At 38.2% G+C, this 14,940-nt stretch overlaps 1 protein-coding gene and 1 non-coding gene across 2 annotated transcripts; one reads left to right on the top strand and one right to left on the bottom strand.

Annotated features, from left to right (window-relative positions):
• Positions 1-951: 951 nt before the first annotated feature.
• LOC101849505 lies at positions 952-13,378 on the bottom strand. The gene is made up of 6 exons (XM_005110917.3): positions 12,839-13,378; positions 9,781-9,882; positions 8,637-8,745; positions 3,890-3,982; positions 2,258-2,361; positions 952-1,147 (listed from the first exon to the last, which is right to left on the bottom strand). Exons 1-6 carry the CDS (start codon positions 12,896-12,898, stop codon positions 1,025-1,027), a joined length of 591 nt encoding a protein of 196 aa, XP_005110974.1. The 5' UTR covers positions 12,899-13,378; the 3' UTR covers positions 952-1,024.
• Positions 13,379-13,644: 266 nt separating this feature from the next.
• Positions 13,645-13,716, top strand: TRNAD-GUC. Its single transcript has one exon. It is a non-coding gene; the product is annotated as a tRNA-Asp (tRNA).
• Positions 13,717-14,940: the final 1,224 nt, after the last annotated feature.

Below are 14,940 nucleotides of genomic sequence, written 5' to 3'. Positions count from 1 at the left end.
TTGGCAATTTTATTTTTTAAGTTTTGTTTTTAAGTTTTCACTTTGTGTCAACCTGTGAACTAAGGAAGTCCACGGGATTTGAAAGATTTAGAGCATTAACTATTTATTTATATATACGAAAACCTTTGTTTTACTTTGTCCATGTCACAATTAGGACAAAAAACATTTTTCCCTTGTAAGACTGATTCATTCAGATTTTTCATGGGTTTTTCTTTGCAAGTCATTTTAATATTTTACTAATGGACCCTTTGAACAATTTTTCGGTCCGATTTGCTTGCAACTGTGTCATGTATGGAAACTTTTTGTAAACCTTTTTTTTACTAATTTTGTCCAGTCACATTTCTGACATTTTGTTTTTTAATGATACCATTTCTTATTATAATTCTTTTAAGTTTCTCATATTTTCCATTTGCTGATGGCGTAATAAAAGGACATTTGACATTTCCTGTTCAAAAATACCTTGCATTTGTTATTTATTGGCAATTTTGTTATGTCCACGTCACAATTCTAACAATGTGTGTTACATAACGAAAACATCTACATCTAAAACATGGTTCACCGTACAGGTCTGAGATTTTCTATGATGATCGTTACAATATTAAACGAAACAATCCTTAAATAGGAACGCAGCAAGTCGAGTTTAAATTTTGATGTGCTATGTCACGCTTTTGAACACAAAAGGGAGGAATGACCAATATCATGTGCATATGGCCACTTAAGTCACATACTTAACCCAATCCGTACGCCCTGGGGTCATTTTGTACCCCTGAGGTTATATTCTTCACAGTTTAGAATACTTATAGTATGAAGATCTCTTTGAAACTTTCAGTATTTCTCAAAAAATCATTTTGATAGATTGCTATGCAAAGCATACGGATTGGATTAACGAGTAAATTTCCTCTCTGGAAAGTGGTGGCACAGAGTTCCCCGCGTCGCCTGGATATGATTGTAAAACACGATGTACGGGTAGGGTTAAGGTCTACCCAAACATCCCCCCTCCCCTTTCCCCACCCCACCCATCTTCTCAGCTGCAGGCTGTGGAAGTGGAAGCTACCCCTTTAGACATGTGGTTGGATCCCTCAGAGGACACGAAATACTTGCTGATGTCATTCACAGATCCATTTTCTCCTATGTCATTGTTGACCAGCTGTGGACAAACAAAAATAACGTTAATGCTCTCACTTGGATTGGAGTGGCTCAGTTTGAATTTCAGTACTTCATAAGAAACAGACACAATACCCTCAAAAGTAGAACACTTGATTGGTAAAGTAACAGCAAATAGGTACAAAACAGTATTCATCAACTTTTTAAAAGTCAGTGTGCATTTTTGCCTTCTCTGAAATTTTCATACTACCCATCTACATGTATTTCTAAGCATGGAATTAAATAATACCTGTCACCACCTGACCCTATCGTCCACCAAAATTACCACATCATCCATGAGTGGACAACATAACCCAAGTTGGCAAGCAGTGGTATAGGAGAAATAAGAAAGGAAGAAAGACCTCAAAGGAAAAAGATTCCCATTTTCAATAAATGTTAGATTATGCTGGGAAAAAAAAAAAATCACAATATATCTTTATTCAAATGCAAATAGAAAGAAAAAAATCAGGAGATATGTTGCATCAGCAAAACAGAAAAGCAGAGTAAGTAAATTCACACAAGCATCTCTATTGGTTTAAGAAGCAAACGTCTCTGTGTTTTTGTTACCTCACTACAGAATGAGTCACATTTCGTTTGGATTTTTTTCTTAAATTTCTTTTGAATGAGTCGAACCCCCTACAAGACACAAACAGATTGTTGTGATTGAAGACGAAACTCCCGCCCCAATAATAAGGGCAAAATTGAACAAGAAAGGAGTGAAAGAAGGTAGAGATCATACCAACTGGAAATGTGTGTCTGAATAATCATAGTTTATGTAATACACTCCCCTATCAACACAATTTAAATGATTCAGGAGGCCAATTTGTTCAAAGCTGCCATTCAGGGAGAGTCAGAAAGACAGATATACTTCATAAAATTTCTGTTTCTATTTCAATTTTTTTATTTGGTTCATTTTTCAGAGACATAAAACTAACATCATAGCTTACGGACAAAAGAGAATTTAAAAAAATAGAATTCCCCCTTTAAAAAAAACATATTTTCAATAAGTTAGAGATTACGATAAAAAGTACTAATTTAGGAGACATGTACAAACAACATAGAAGTTTAGGAATCTTGGGCTTACAAAATATAACATTCCAACTGACTGGCATACCTGACTTAGATGTAGAACGGATGAGCTTGCTCGAGGACACACATAAACGAGTAATTTTTCTTTGTGCAGTGATAGTTCCTGATATTTCCTCTTCTTTCTCGTGTCTGAAACAAGAACAATTGTATCACTCGTTGCAAAAAAAAACCCACTAAAAAAAACAGTGCTATTGTAGGAAAACCCATTGTGTCAACAAATTAAAGAGACTACGTTACTCACTAGGACATGAAAATGAACGACAGCTGATCTTATAAGAACATACTGCAACGGTCAAGTCATGTTGTACTATGTATCTTAACTACTAAAAGAGCACGCATTTATAATAAACTTGGTGAATACAGTAGTCTCTGGCTACTATGGTGTAAAGAAAACCATGCTCTTATGCAAACTTGCTTCTAAAAGAATTCAGAATGGAAACCGCCTAGCATCTGATCTCCTGCAGTGGCTTGAATCAACGAGCTGAGCTCACCCCGAGGTGTGAAGTTTTCTTAGGCCGGTCCCCGAGTGGCTCTGTAGGTCTGACCTGTAGCTCACCTAGCTCGCACCGTGCAAATGAACGTATACATTATCGTGTGCTTGAGCAGCGTCACTGTGTGGTCTGTCTGTTGTCAGCTGAGCTGCCCGAAGCGTCAGACGAGCTATTCAACAGTGTTGTAAAACACGCCTGACATGTCTAGCACGCAGCCTCGCTTGGTGTGTATTTTCGACTGAAATTCTTCACAGATCATCAAAATCAGCAAGAAGTAAGTATTATTAGGTGCTTTACTATTAGATATTGATGCTAGCATCAACACTTGACCACAAAATCCCAAGAAATGCACTTTATCCTACCTTAAAATTTTGAATCGAGAGGTTGACCTAGTTTCGACTGTTCATTTACATTCGTAGGCTTGTGTGCTTCTAGCCTTGTGCGGCTGTGCTGACACACAGAGGGTGCTCACTCAGACACAGAAGCCAAAGCACAGTGTGGCTGTGCTGACACGCAGACGACGCGCGCTTGGCAAGCTACAGGTCAGCACTGTCTGCCTGCCACACATGGCCGGGCACTGTTTTCCTTATTGCTCAGTTCTGTTTCACAGCATTTCCTTATATCTCTTTCTTCCTAGCAAAACTGCAATTTCCATGAATAAAGGATGAGCATACAGAGTTTGCTTCGCTTCCATCAGTTCCAAGTGAAATGAGGCATTTTTATGGTCGATCCGTTTCTGATACTAGCACAGAATAGATCATGCTATCAATTTAAAACGAGTTGTCAGTCTAGGACTTGCTCTTATAAGTGGTGATAACTTGCATAGAAAAAATTCGGATCAATGTAGCCGGCATGCTTTCAGGTGGATCATGTTGTTACCCTCCAAGCTCTTAGCTGCAGACCATTGTACTAGGAAAGTGCAGAGCAAATGGGCCTGGTATGCGAACTTGGGAACAGCTGTTGGTCTGTGTAAAATAAAACTTTGATATTGCGATGGAATACTTTCAAATAAAATTGATTGTTCAAACAGTGGCATTACATATGTGCACAATCATCACATGGGTTGATTTAAAACACAGGAGGCTATTTTAACAAATTTTCTCCCCCCCCCCCCTCCCCCTTCCCCCCCCACCCAGCCTCAATTAAGACAAGGGAGTTGCTCTTACCTTCTTTCCTACTGCGTCCTCTGGGAAGATGAATTAGGAATGTATTGTTCATGACGGACTGCTTAAAACTGCAAGCAATGCGCACTGTGCTACCTGCAGAAAGAAAATGTACAGATATACCGTAACTGTGTGAAAAAAGAAAAAAGAAAAACCACTACCAGCAGGTAATTACTAGAACTGAGAGCTAAAAGAAAAGGCCGCACTACAACACAATGTTACTAAACATAGTAAAACGATATCATTCTGTATAAAAACTATGTATTAAAAACACTTTCCAAACGGCACTAGGAGGAAGAGAAAGCAAAATCCCCTAAATGTTAAATTATTAACAGTGTTAGTGAAACAATTAACTTAATAATTCAGATTCTTGTTTTCCTCCTCCTTCTACTTCTACCCAAGACGGACTAAGACAAGACGAGACAACTCTTCTTTACGTCATGTGACAAGCGCAGGCCCCTCCCACTTTGCCAGATGCGCGTATAACTCGCTGGGGTGGCGATAGTTTACATTGGTTACAATGCTGAATGCAAGGCTACTGATCATCTCGGGCGGTATGTCTAGCCTAGGCCTACTAAAATTACTATATTTTAGCCCAGAGAGAGTATTTAATTAATAAACGTAGCCTATCTAGATCTAGATCTAGATTCTAGATCTAGATATCTAGATTCTATAGATAGCCAATATAATCTATTTCTAGATCTAGATAGCTAGATCTAGATATCTAGAATCTAGATTAGATCTAGAATATAGATCTATAATTTCAATTCAGTTTAGATATATCTAGATATAGATCTAGATCTAGATTCTAAATCTAGAATCTTGATACATGTATCTATATACATGTATCTATAATCTAGGCCTAGATCTAGATCTAAATAAGAAACACCGGGCACTTAGGCCTTGCGTGATTTAGTGCAAACGGGACCCCTATTGTACAGAAGTGCTATTGTTTCTTAACTCCAGTTCATGATCATTGATTCTGACATTGGGGAACAGCTCGCTGTGTAGGCCTAGTTAATCTAGATCTAGATCTAGACTCTAGATCCTGCTTGAATAGCTTCAAACAGTCCCACAGCTTCTGACCGGGCGTACAAGCAGAAGGAAATATATGGCTTTAGAAAGCCTTCACTTTTGTGGGGCAATTAGATTCTAGATTCTCCTTTTTCTCAAAGTCTTAGAATAGCCCCATATGACTGGAGACACTTTCCCAAGAAAGTACCCACTGCTGTATGTGACAACATTTTCAAACTGCACCAGGTACTCTACTTTCAGTGACTTGATGAGGTTAGTCATTGGTGGCTGCTCCTCTTTTTGGACTTTATATTATAAACACACATAGGTGGTGCAATGTTTGAGTTATATAGGCCTAACTACCTGGAAGCAAAACTGAAAGGAAGTGGTCAATGTCATCTTTACAGTTCATACCAGGACTGGTCAGAGGACTTTATTTACCATTATTAGGCAAAAAGTATGTGCAAAAATCTTGGGGGTAGGGGCAGGATTGTCTCTAGTGATTGCTTTTTTCCTTTGATAGCTGCAAAAAGGTTTACAGATTTAGCATGTTGCTGAATAAATACTTACCACCACCCTTTCAGTTTCCTTGACCAGAATCAAACAAAAGGGCTTGAATTATTTGTATCCAGTCTTTATTAATGCTAGGTAGGGTTTTTGATGTGTTTTTTTTCTGTTTGTTTGTTTGTTTGATTTTTATTTTTATTTTGGGGGGTTTCATTGCCATATTTCAAATTGTTTCAACCAACCAATGTTATATTTCAAGAGGGGAATGTGGGGTGAAGTTGGTTTGATACAATGCTTGTAAATTGCAGATGACTTGTTTGTATTTGTAGTGAAGCATTGAAGAAACTGTCAAACCTGCTATGAAAAGGGATGTGGCAGAAACAGATTTACTTGGCAGAGGAATGCCATCCTAGCAGCAACTTAATTGTGGACCAGAACATGAGCTACAACAGCTGCAAAAACAGAATCTTTCAAGTCATAGAATTATACTATTTGTGAAGAATGGTGTGATGATTTAATCAACACATTATTATGAGTGGCATTTATGTAACTATAACATGAACAACAGACATACATGCATCACATTCACTGGCACAGTATAGACAACAAAGTTATAGATTATAGTGACCACTAAGAAAAGAATTTGTTGAGTTTTTCTTCCTCTCAATTTTATGCTTTTCTCTAATTAATAGTAGAAATCTAGGCCTACTTTATTGAAGGGTTCTCATACTCAGAGTCATGGAGTCTAGTATTGTTGTTCTTTTTATTGTTGTTCATTCTTTGATGTGATACAACTAATAATTATAACCTAAGCATTCCAGAACCATGGATTTGACAGCTTACCCCAGTTAGCCTTTCCAGTGACATAGAGTCTCCATTCTTCTACATGATGTGTATCACTTTGTTTTATTTTGATTTCCAAATGAAATTCAATTTTGTTTTAAAACGTAGGCTGTAGTATAAGTATAGGCGCCTATATATTACTTAGGGCATACCTTGTTAACAAAAAATGTGATGAGGTTTCGCTTCTATTATCCAGTATATATATATATATATACACATACTTTTAACAAATTTTATAGCTTATTCTTGGCTGATAAATGAACAAGATTTTTAAAAAAGAAAAATTTACTTGAGAAAATGATGTTTGAGATTGAGGAATTTCCATGTTGTAAAAGAGCATGAGTCTTTTTAAGTCCTTTTGTGGTGGTTTGTTTCTTTCTAGAGTACGGGGATTGTGAACTTTGAATAACACAGGTATGGCTGTATTGCACCTTCAGTTGGCTTGCCTCAGCACCAAGAAACTGAGAGTCCGCAAAGTACCCAAGACTCAGAGCAGAGAACTGTCTCAGAAAAGAGACATTCTGGTGACTTGCTCAGCAGATCTTGTCTTCACCCTCGTCTGGCACCACGGACCGTATCTTTAGTTTTTAAAATATCCAATCTATTGTATATTCTGTTAGAGAACAGTTCATTGCAGAGCACCACTGGCTATTCTGTCGTTTTTAAACTGTAATATCTAATGTACTTCTAGCGTTTCGTAAACTCCTAGATCTAGATCTAAATCTAAATCTACATCATCTTGTCACTGAACATGTTCAACTCACTACCGCTTTCCGTTCATTAAAATCTTTTTTCCCAACTCACTAGATCTAGATCTATATTCAAAATGTGAACAAAAACCAGTCAAAATAAATACCAAACAGTTTATATGATTTTAAAAAAAACCCAAAGGCAAAACTGCCATTATGAAATTCAAAGTAGATTTAGGCATCTATCTCAGCGAGTTGAACAGTGCGCTCTTTCTTCCTGTTGTTTGTTTACGCTATTAAACGCGCATCTAGCTGGTTACCAAGGGGAGCCAGTTGGAACGAAAATGAGGCCGTTGTCTCGTCTTGTCTTAGTCCGTCTTGGCTTCTACTGTGTTGCCCACAATCTTCGCTTGAGCAAAAGTGGAAGACATTAGGCTGTTTAATCTGCAGTCAGATGGAGTAAAGTAAATGGCATTTTATTCTGTTTCTGTTTAGGATTCCTTGCTATTTTAACAGAGTTTTTTTTCATTGTTTATATTAATCCGATTTCCATTTTGAAGTAAGAATTACAACTTCAAATTTGCCACGTCAGAACATACCTGTTATTTTTTTTTAACTATCAATTAATATAACAACTTCATCAAAATAAATGTGCACACTGGACTTGAGGGCTTTAAGTCCATATCTACAATGGTTCATGCTTGGTGCTACCTACAAATGAATTGGGGGAGTACAGTGGAAATCGGATTTAACGAGCTCGGATTCAACGAGATGAGACAGATTCCCCGTTTTTTTTCTTCTTTAAAATCAATAAAAATAACCCGGATTCAACGAGCACTTAAATCAGCGAGCTCGATTCAACGAGGTCGCTTCCAGGGTGCACAGCCCACGCAGACGTGGCTTCGCTCATTTTTCTCTCTGAACGAACTTTATCTATTCCCGGAAACCATCCATTGCACCTGCACGTGAACCATTGTTCACTTAGCCGATTGCATACGACCAATCAGCCGCTTATTTTCATACCAACACATGCGTTGTTGGCTCGCCCACGAGTCTACTCTGGCATGTGTCGGGGTCGGATGGGCGGCCTGCACACGTGTGACTGTGTGTGTGTGTCGGGGAGGGGGGCGCACTAGCGGTCCGGGCGTTGAACGTCACAGTCACAGATACAAACGCGTCACAGTCTTTTTCCCCCTCGGCAACTGATCATTATTACAATGATAAGCTAGATCTAGTCCTGACGTAGATCTACGTAATGAATTGTGCGCTGGTCTATGAAATCAATAGTTGCCGTTATGCTAGGCTCTACACAGCAACACAACTTTTTGGTAAACAATCGAGATGACAAAGGCGTGTGCATTTGAACGAATCAGGTGGGGTTTTTTTACACTTCTCATAATATGCAGGCCTTTCAGGCACTACTTGTGACTTCTCTTTATAAATTACTTGCTCAGTGCCTGTAATTATCTACACAAAACCTCGTGTTTGCTATAACGAACACTCGGATTCAACAAGATTTTTGGTCAGGCCCGGCGACCTCGTTGAATCCGAGTTCCACTGTATAAAAATGTCAACATCCATATCAGCATTTTTGACCATCGGAGGAGGGAGAACCTTTCAACGTTACAAATCACTGGCTCACACCCAAGTATTTTTCAGGGAATCCAAACAATCTATGCAATTATTAAAATAATCACCTGTGAGAACACAATCTTTTGACTTGCTGTACTTTTTGTCTTCTGGCACTGACACTTCCCCTGCATCAACAGACTTCTGCATAACAGGCTGTAACAACTCCAGCATTTCCTGTATAATAATAATAATAATAAAGCTAATAATAACAAAGAGCATTTTCATATCGCCTATCCCCAAGTACACACAGCTCTAGGTGTTTTACAAAAATCCACCTACAAAGAGTAACAATTGTGAAAAAAATTAACATTTGCTCATATGAATGAAGAAATCAGACAACACACAACAAACACTTACACACACAACTTTTCTCTCATCACACTCATGCATATAATATCATAGACAAGAGAGCCATACAAATATATAGTATAATATACACAATGCAATCTGCACAGGTTAACAAAAATATGTTAAACAGATACTGTCTATCGCACAGTATTATAACTGAGTTATAAATGTTTTCATTAAACATCATTAGGTGTCTTGAGCTAAGACTCAGATATTGTGTTTCGAAGAAGTAGTACAGAGTTCCAAACTGAAGGCGCAAGATGGGCGAAGGATATTTCAGCTTATTTTTTACCTTCTCTCCTGGGAACACTTAAAAAACACCGACTGCCTGATCTCACTGATCTATAAACAAGATAAATCATAACAATACTATACTTTTTCCCCAAACAAAGTGAAACAAACAGGCCTATTATCATCGGCTTGAATTCTTTTTTGCTCTTTGTGAAGTTCAACAGATTTTGTGAAAATGAGCCAGTAGCCATGTAAACTATGAATTACCACAAATTTAAAGTCAGCATTGTCAGGTGAGATGTTTTCTTTCACCATCTTGGGGGAAAAAAACATCAAAGAACCATTTTAAAAATGAAAAACCTACTACACGACACAGCCAAAAAGCACTGATCACACCAGACTACTTAACCATGTTGATTATTGTCGACAAAAATATCAAAATGTTATTATTATTGTCAAAACAATCAGAAGCCAAAATAAAGACAAAAAATTATTTTATTATCTCAGGTACAGTTTCTTTTCAAACAACTTACCAAAACAAACAAAGACCAGCACTGAATAAAAGATCTTTCTTTATCTGTGGTGAATAAAAACTCAGTTTTCTCTGAGTAATAATTTACACTTTCTTACCTGGAAATGTTGAGCTTTAAACCAGTCGTGTACTGTACCATTTGCAAGTTGTGACTCTGTCAGGAAGGGAAGGACCTCAACTTGGAAAAGCCATGGGGTCATCTAGGAAAATAAAATCAGTCAAAGTGAAAATATTTTGTAACATTACTATCAATACATGAGGAAAATCCAGTTCAAATCTGGATTTATACCAGCTTATAAGATTGTTCCCTCCAGATCCCGGGGAATGAAGTAAAAAGAAGAAAGAGTTGTAGCAATCTCTCCTGTAAGAACATGTTGCTCAAAACTAAAGTAGCCTGTAGCATTCCAATGTGGGACTTAATTTCAGCTCCTGTTCCTCTCTGTCTGTCGAATATATTCCAAAGATAGCAGAAGGATTCAACATTTTCTAGTACATTTCCGTCTTTAGTGATTTGCTCTTTTTGAAGGGCATATATCTTTCTTTTGGACCTTAGACTTTTCATGGTGGGTCCTCAATCCATCAGACTCTGGTAGACAGTTTAAAACTGAAGTCTCTGCTTGGACATGATCCTGGATGTACAACAGAAGTGCCAAGTCATCCACAAAGTCCAGATTGTCTGTGTTAATAAGATCCACTGTAGCCATTTCTGTGCCCTCTAGTGATAAGGGCGTATGTAGGCGAAGCTTAACACAATGAATACAAAATATGCCAGAGAAGAGAGGAAAATACACTAGTAAAGTTCTACTATGTTCAAAGATAGTGAAACATCTAAAAGTAGAAAACAGTCATGCTGCTATAACGACCTCCTGTCCAAGACAATCAACTGTAAAAAGTACCACTTCTCTTGTGGGGTTTTTTCAATACTATACCACAGGGGCACAGTATGATGACATTCTCCCCCCCCCCCCCCCCCCATAATGATGTGCTGTAACATCTAAACTAACCATTTGCGACGTTTTAAAAAGCCAAAATTGTGTTCATGGCCCTAAAAAAAAAATATACACAGCTACAAAATATATCCTTCAAGAGACAGGAGTGTTTCTATAAATTTACACAATAGAGACCTGACCCTAGCCCAAACCCATACCCTAGTCTCAACTCTAACAGTTAGAATTGAGACTAGGGTATGGGTAGGCTAAGCACAGTCAAACCTGTGTAAAATGGCCACCCATTGTCAATGAGAAAAGTGGCCGTATAACACAGGTGGTTGTCTAAGGCAGGACTAATCGAAATGAGGAAATTTGATCACATTCTCTTCCGAGGTCTAAACCGGGGACGATATCAGGCTTTAGACTGCCATAAGGCTGATTCAAAAGGGATTTTGTTTTCTTTTTTAAAAAAAGGGGAGGGTAGTATAAGAACTTTTTTTGTGTGTTGTTGTTTTGCCTTTTGGTCAGCTTTCTTTACCTTTATCATACTAGATACTTTTTGTTGCTGATTATGGGAAAGGGTAAAATAAACAAATGTAAGTGAGACGATGTAGACTGATTGCCATGTTAAAACAAACACACGATTCGCCACCACTCGGAGAGCAAGCCATGCTTCTGTCGCAAGTTCACGCCAACGTCCACTGTTACTTTGTTACGGCACGGATTAGCAGGTAAACAAAACAGTGACCAGCCACCTCACATACGATTTGTGCATGAGTTGTGGGCGGGACTTATAGGTAATGATGGATCACACTTCCCTCACCAGCAGTTGAAAATGTATTGTTAGGCCTACCCATTGGTCAACTTGGGAAAACATTCATTGGAGGGATTAAAATGAGGATCCACAGCTTGAGGGGACGATTAAAAATTTAAGACAAAGCGTCGGGCAGTGAGTGACCACGCCTGGCCGCCTGAGACAGGTCAATTTGAACGTGGGTTGATAAAATAAGGTGACCGCAGCTGCGTTGGACAAGTGACCGCTTTACACTTACTTAGATAAATAGGTAAATTTTTACTTTAACTCCCGGACACAGATGCACTGCTTCAGGGGTCAAGCTGCTGTACTGTTTGCTGCAGATCACACATAATGCCACTAAAACTGTCGCAAATCAATTATGGAAGAGGCTAGCCGTACTTAATGACAGCTAGACTGGCAGTCTAGCTGTACTTAAGTACGGCTAGACTCACAGTCTAGCCGTACTTAAGTACGGCTAGACTTACAGTCTAGCCGTACTTATTCTTAATATGATGGCTAGACTGACCATTTACAAAAAATAGGCCTACTGAATTGTAAATATACATTTTTAGTGTGCAGTACCTAAAGTATTTGTATTTGAGACAAAACCAGGTTCCTTAATGACAGTGCATGTATTTTAAACCTTCTGTTTTCTAATGTAAATAGGGCCTAAGATAAGTACGGCTAGCCTGGCAGTCTAGCCGTACTTAATATTGATGGCTGAATTGTAAATGAAAATTTTAGTTTGCAATGCCTAAAGTATTTGTATTTCAGACAAAACCAAAAGGTGCCTTACTGACTTGCATGTATTTGAACCTGAATAATTACTAGATCTAGATCTAATGAGACCTGTGTACTTAACAGGATTGAGTCGATTGGGCCAAACCTAGATCTAAATACGGCTAGACTCTCAGTCTAGCCGTACTTAAGTACGGCTAGCCACTTCGATCAATTATTTTCAGGAAAATTTCAAATGTAACTCAAGTAACTGTTCTGTAAAATATCAAATTAAAACAGGGCCCCCCTGTAACCCCCCAGATTTTCTTTTACCCCAGGTGGGCAGGCCCCCCTGGAACCCCCCGATTGGTCCAAAGCACGTCTATCTCAATTAATAACAATCAGATATTTTAAAAAACTATTAATTTGCAACTGAAAAGAAGTTGATATTCGTGTTCAGCGCATCAATATATTTAGAATCTAGTAGAAAATGGACAACTGGTAGCTGAGTGTGAGACGGCATGGAAAGTTTTAAAATGCCGATAGATAAATATAGAAAAAAAACCCAAGGGGCAGGGGGGGGGGAATGGAAAGTGGCCATTTGTACAGAGTACAGGTGGCCGTCATGGCAGGTTCGACTGTACAAAATCTATTCCATTCATACCCATTGCTCGTTAGAGAACTCCTGCTTTACAACTTACTTTTTAAACTCACCTGAAAGAAGTGTGTTTTGAAGAATCCAGTACACATGAACAAATCTCCTGTCCCGTTCATTGTCTACTGATCCACAACGTGCTCAGTCTCCACCAGACAGTCTGACAGGCCACGTCTCAATCAATTAATCAGTAGTATAGGGCCTAGACTAGTCACAGTAAAATAATAAGACTAGATATCTAGATCTAGACCTAATCTAAATATCTAGATCTAGATCTAGATTAGATCTAGATCTAGATTCTAGTCTAACTGAGTCTTGTTTTTAAAAAAAGGAGGAAGAGGCCTCGTCCTTATGAATTCCAACGCCAAACTCAAACTAAAAATTTAATAACGTAATAAAGTATAAAGACTTAATTAATAAAGACTGATGGTTGGAAGAAAATGCTGAGTTAGAAGTTGCCGCTGTCGTGGATCTGACTTTCCTGTAACTCAGACATGATATAATGAGCTCAAAAATCCTGAAACAACAACTTCTGGAGCAACTGGAGTCAAGAATTGTTGGAAAACAAATAAAACGAAAGTAAGAACACGGCAATAATAACATTGTTTGTATTTACCATACCGGATACCGGAAGTAGAACTTCATTAGAACTCTGGTTTGAGTTTGACAGTTTTATCAGAATAAAGAATTACTTTTATCAATCAAAAAAGGCAGTTAAAATCTAAATGTCAGGATGTACTATCTTCATTTTGGAAAAACGTACTTTATACAATAGCAAAAGCACTATTCTAATATAGGAATAGTAAAACTTTACTCCAAATCTATTTTTGCAATTATCTATTTTCGCTGACCCCTCTCCGATGTGTCCTCGGTAGTATAGTGGTAAGTATCCCCGCCTGTCACGCGGGAGACCGGGGTTCGATTCCCCGCCGGGGAGGATATTTTTTAAATTTTTTTTCGTTTTTACCATTTTTTTTTTCTCGTTTTACTACTGCTGTGACGTGCGTACTTCACTGTAGGTGAGTCGTCTTGAAGAGGAAGCTAAAGAAAGCTTTCAGAAACATGCGTAAGAACAAATTGAAGGCTTGTGTACCTTAAAAGTGTGTGTGTGTATATGTGTGTGTGTGTGCATTAATGTATATTGCTTGAGAAGAAAGGAAGTAGTAAGAAAGGTTTTTGAAAAATGGGTATTCCAATGTAAAGCGCATTGAGCTACTTTTTTTGGAAATGCGCTAGGCCCTATATAAATGTTATATATTATTATTATTATTTATTATTTAAAAGTTATTCAGCAGTTGTTTCATTTTCATTGATTTGCCAAGTCCTTCACATTTTCGAACTCGATCATTTCTTTACTCTTCATGATATCATTATGTCGTGTAATGTAATAGTGGATTGATTATGCTACTCTAAGGTATCGAATTAAAAAAAGGGGGGGGGGGGTAGGAATAAAAGGGAGAGGTGTGGACAAGTGGTCCAAAATATTAATAATAAACGGGGGGGGGGGGGGGCGAAATTTTCACACCAAAAAAAGGGGGGGGGGCACATTCAACCCCATTAATTTTTTTTTTGGTGGCTGTTTTTGTTTGTTTTGTGGGGGGGGGGGTTGTTGTTGTTGTTGTTTGTTTGTTTGTTGTTGTGGGTTTTTTTGTGTTTGTTTGTGTGTTTTTTTTGGGGGGGGGGGTTGCTGCTTTTGAGCTTGGTTTTTAGTGCCAACTTTCAGGCCTATTATAATATAAGCCTAAATACATGTACTTCAAGCAGTTGATAGATCTATATTTATAGGCCCTATATTATCGATCCCATTGAACTTATTGAAAGGTCCGGTCAGGGAAAATACCTGCTACTGGTTAACTTGTAATCCAGTATACAGTACAATCTACTGCATGAATAGTAGGTTCGAATCCCGTCAGGGGCCCGACGTTGGATCCTTTGAAAAGGCACTTTACAACACGAATTTTCCTCACTTCACTGAGGTGGGAATGGGTACCCATAGACAGAGAAAGATCTTGTCAGTTTGTTAGTGTTTATTATAATTATTATGAACTGGTGTCCTAGCATGACATCAGAGGATGCATATATGTAATTATTCTGGTTGGTATTAACGGCCAGGGGCCAGGGCGGATGAGGCTCACTGAGCCTTAACAAGTGAACAGATGGC

The sequence above is a fragment of the Aplysia californica genome, unplaced genomic scaffold (assembly GCF_000002075.1).
Source record: "Aplysia californica isolate F4 #8 unplaced genomic scaffold, AplCal3.0 scaffold00965, whole genome shotgun sequence".
Lineage (NCBI taxonomy): Eukaryota > Metazoa > Mollusca > Gastropoda > Aplysiida > Aplysiidae > Aplysia > Aplysia californica.
This window is presented reverse-complemented; position numbering and strand designations above follow the sequence as displayed.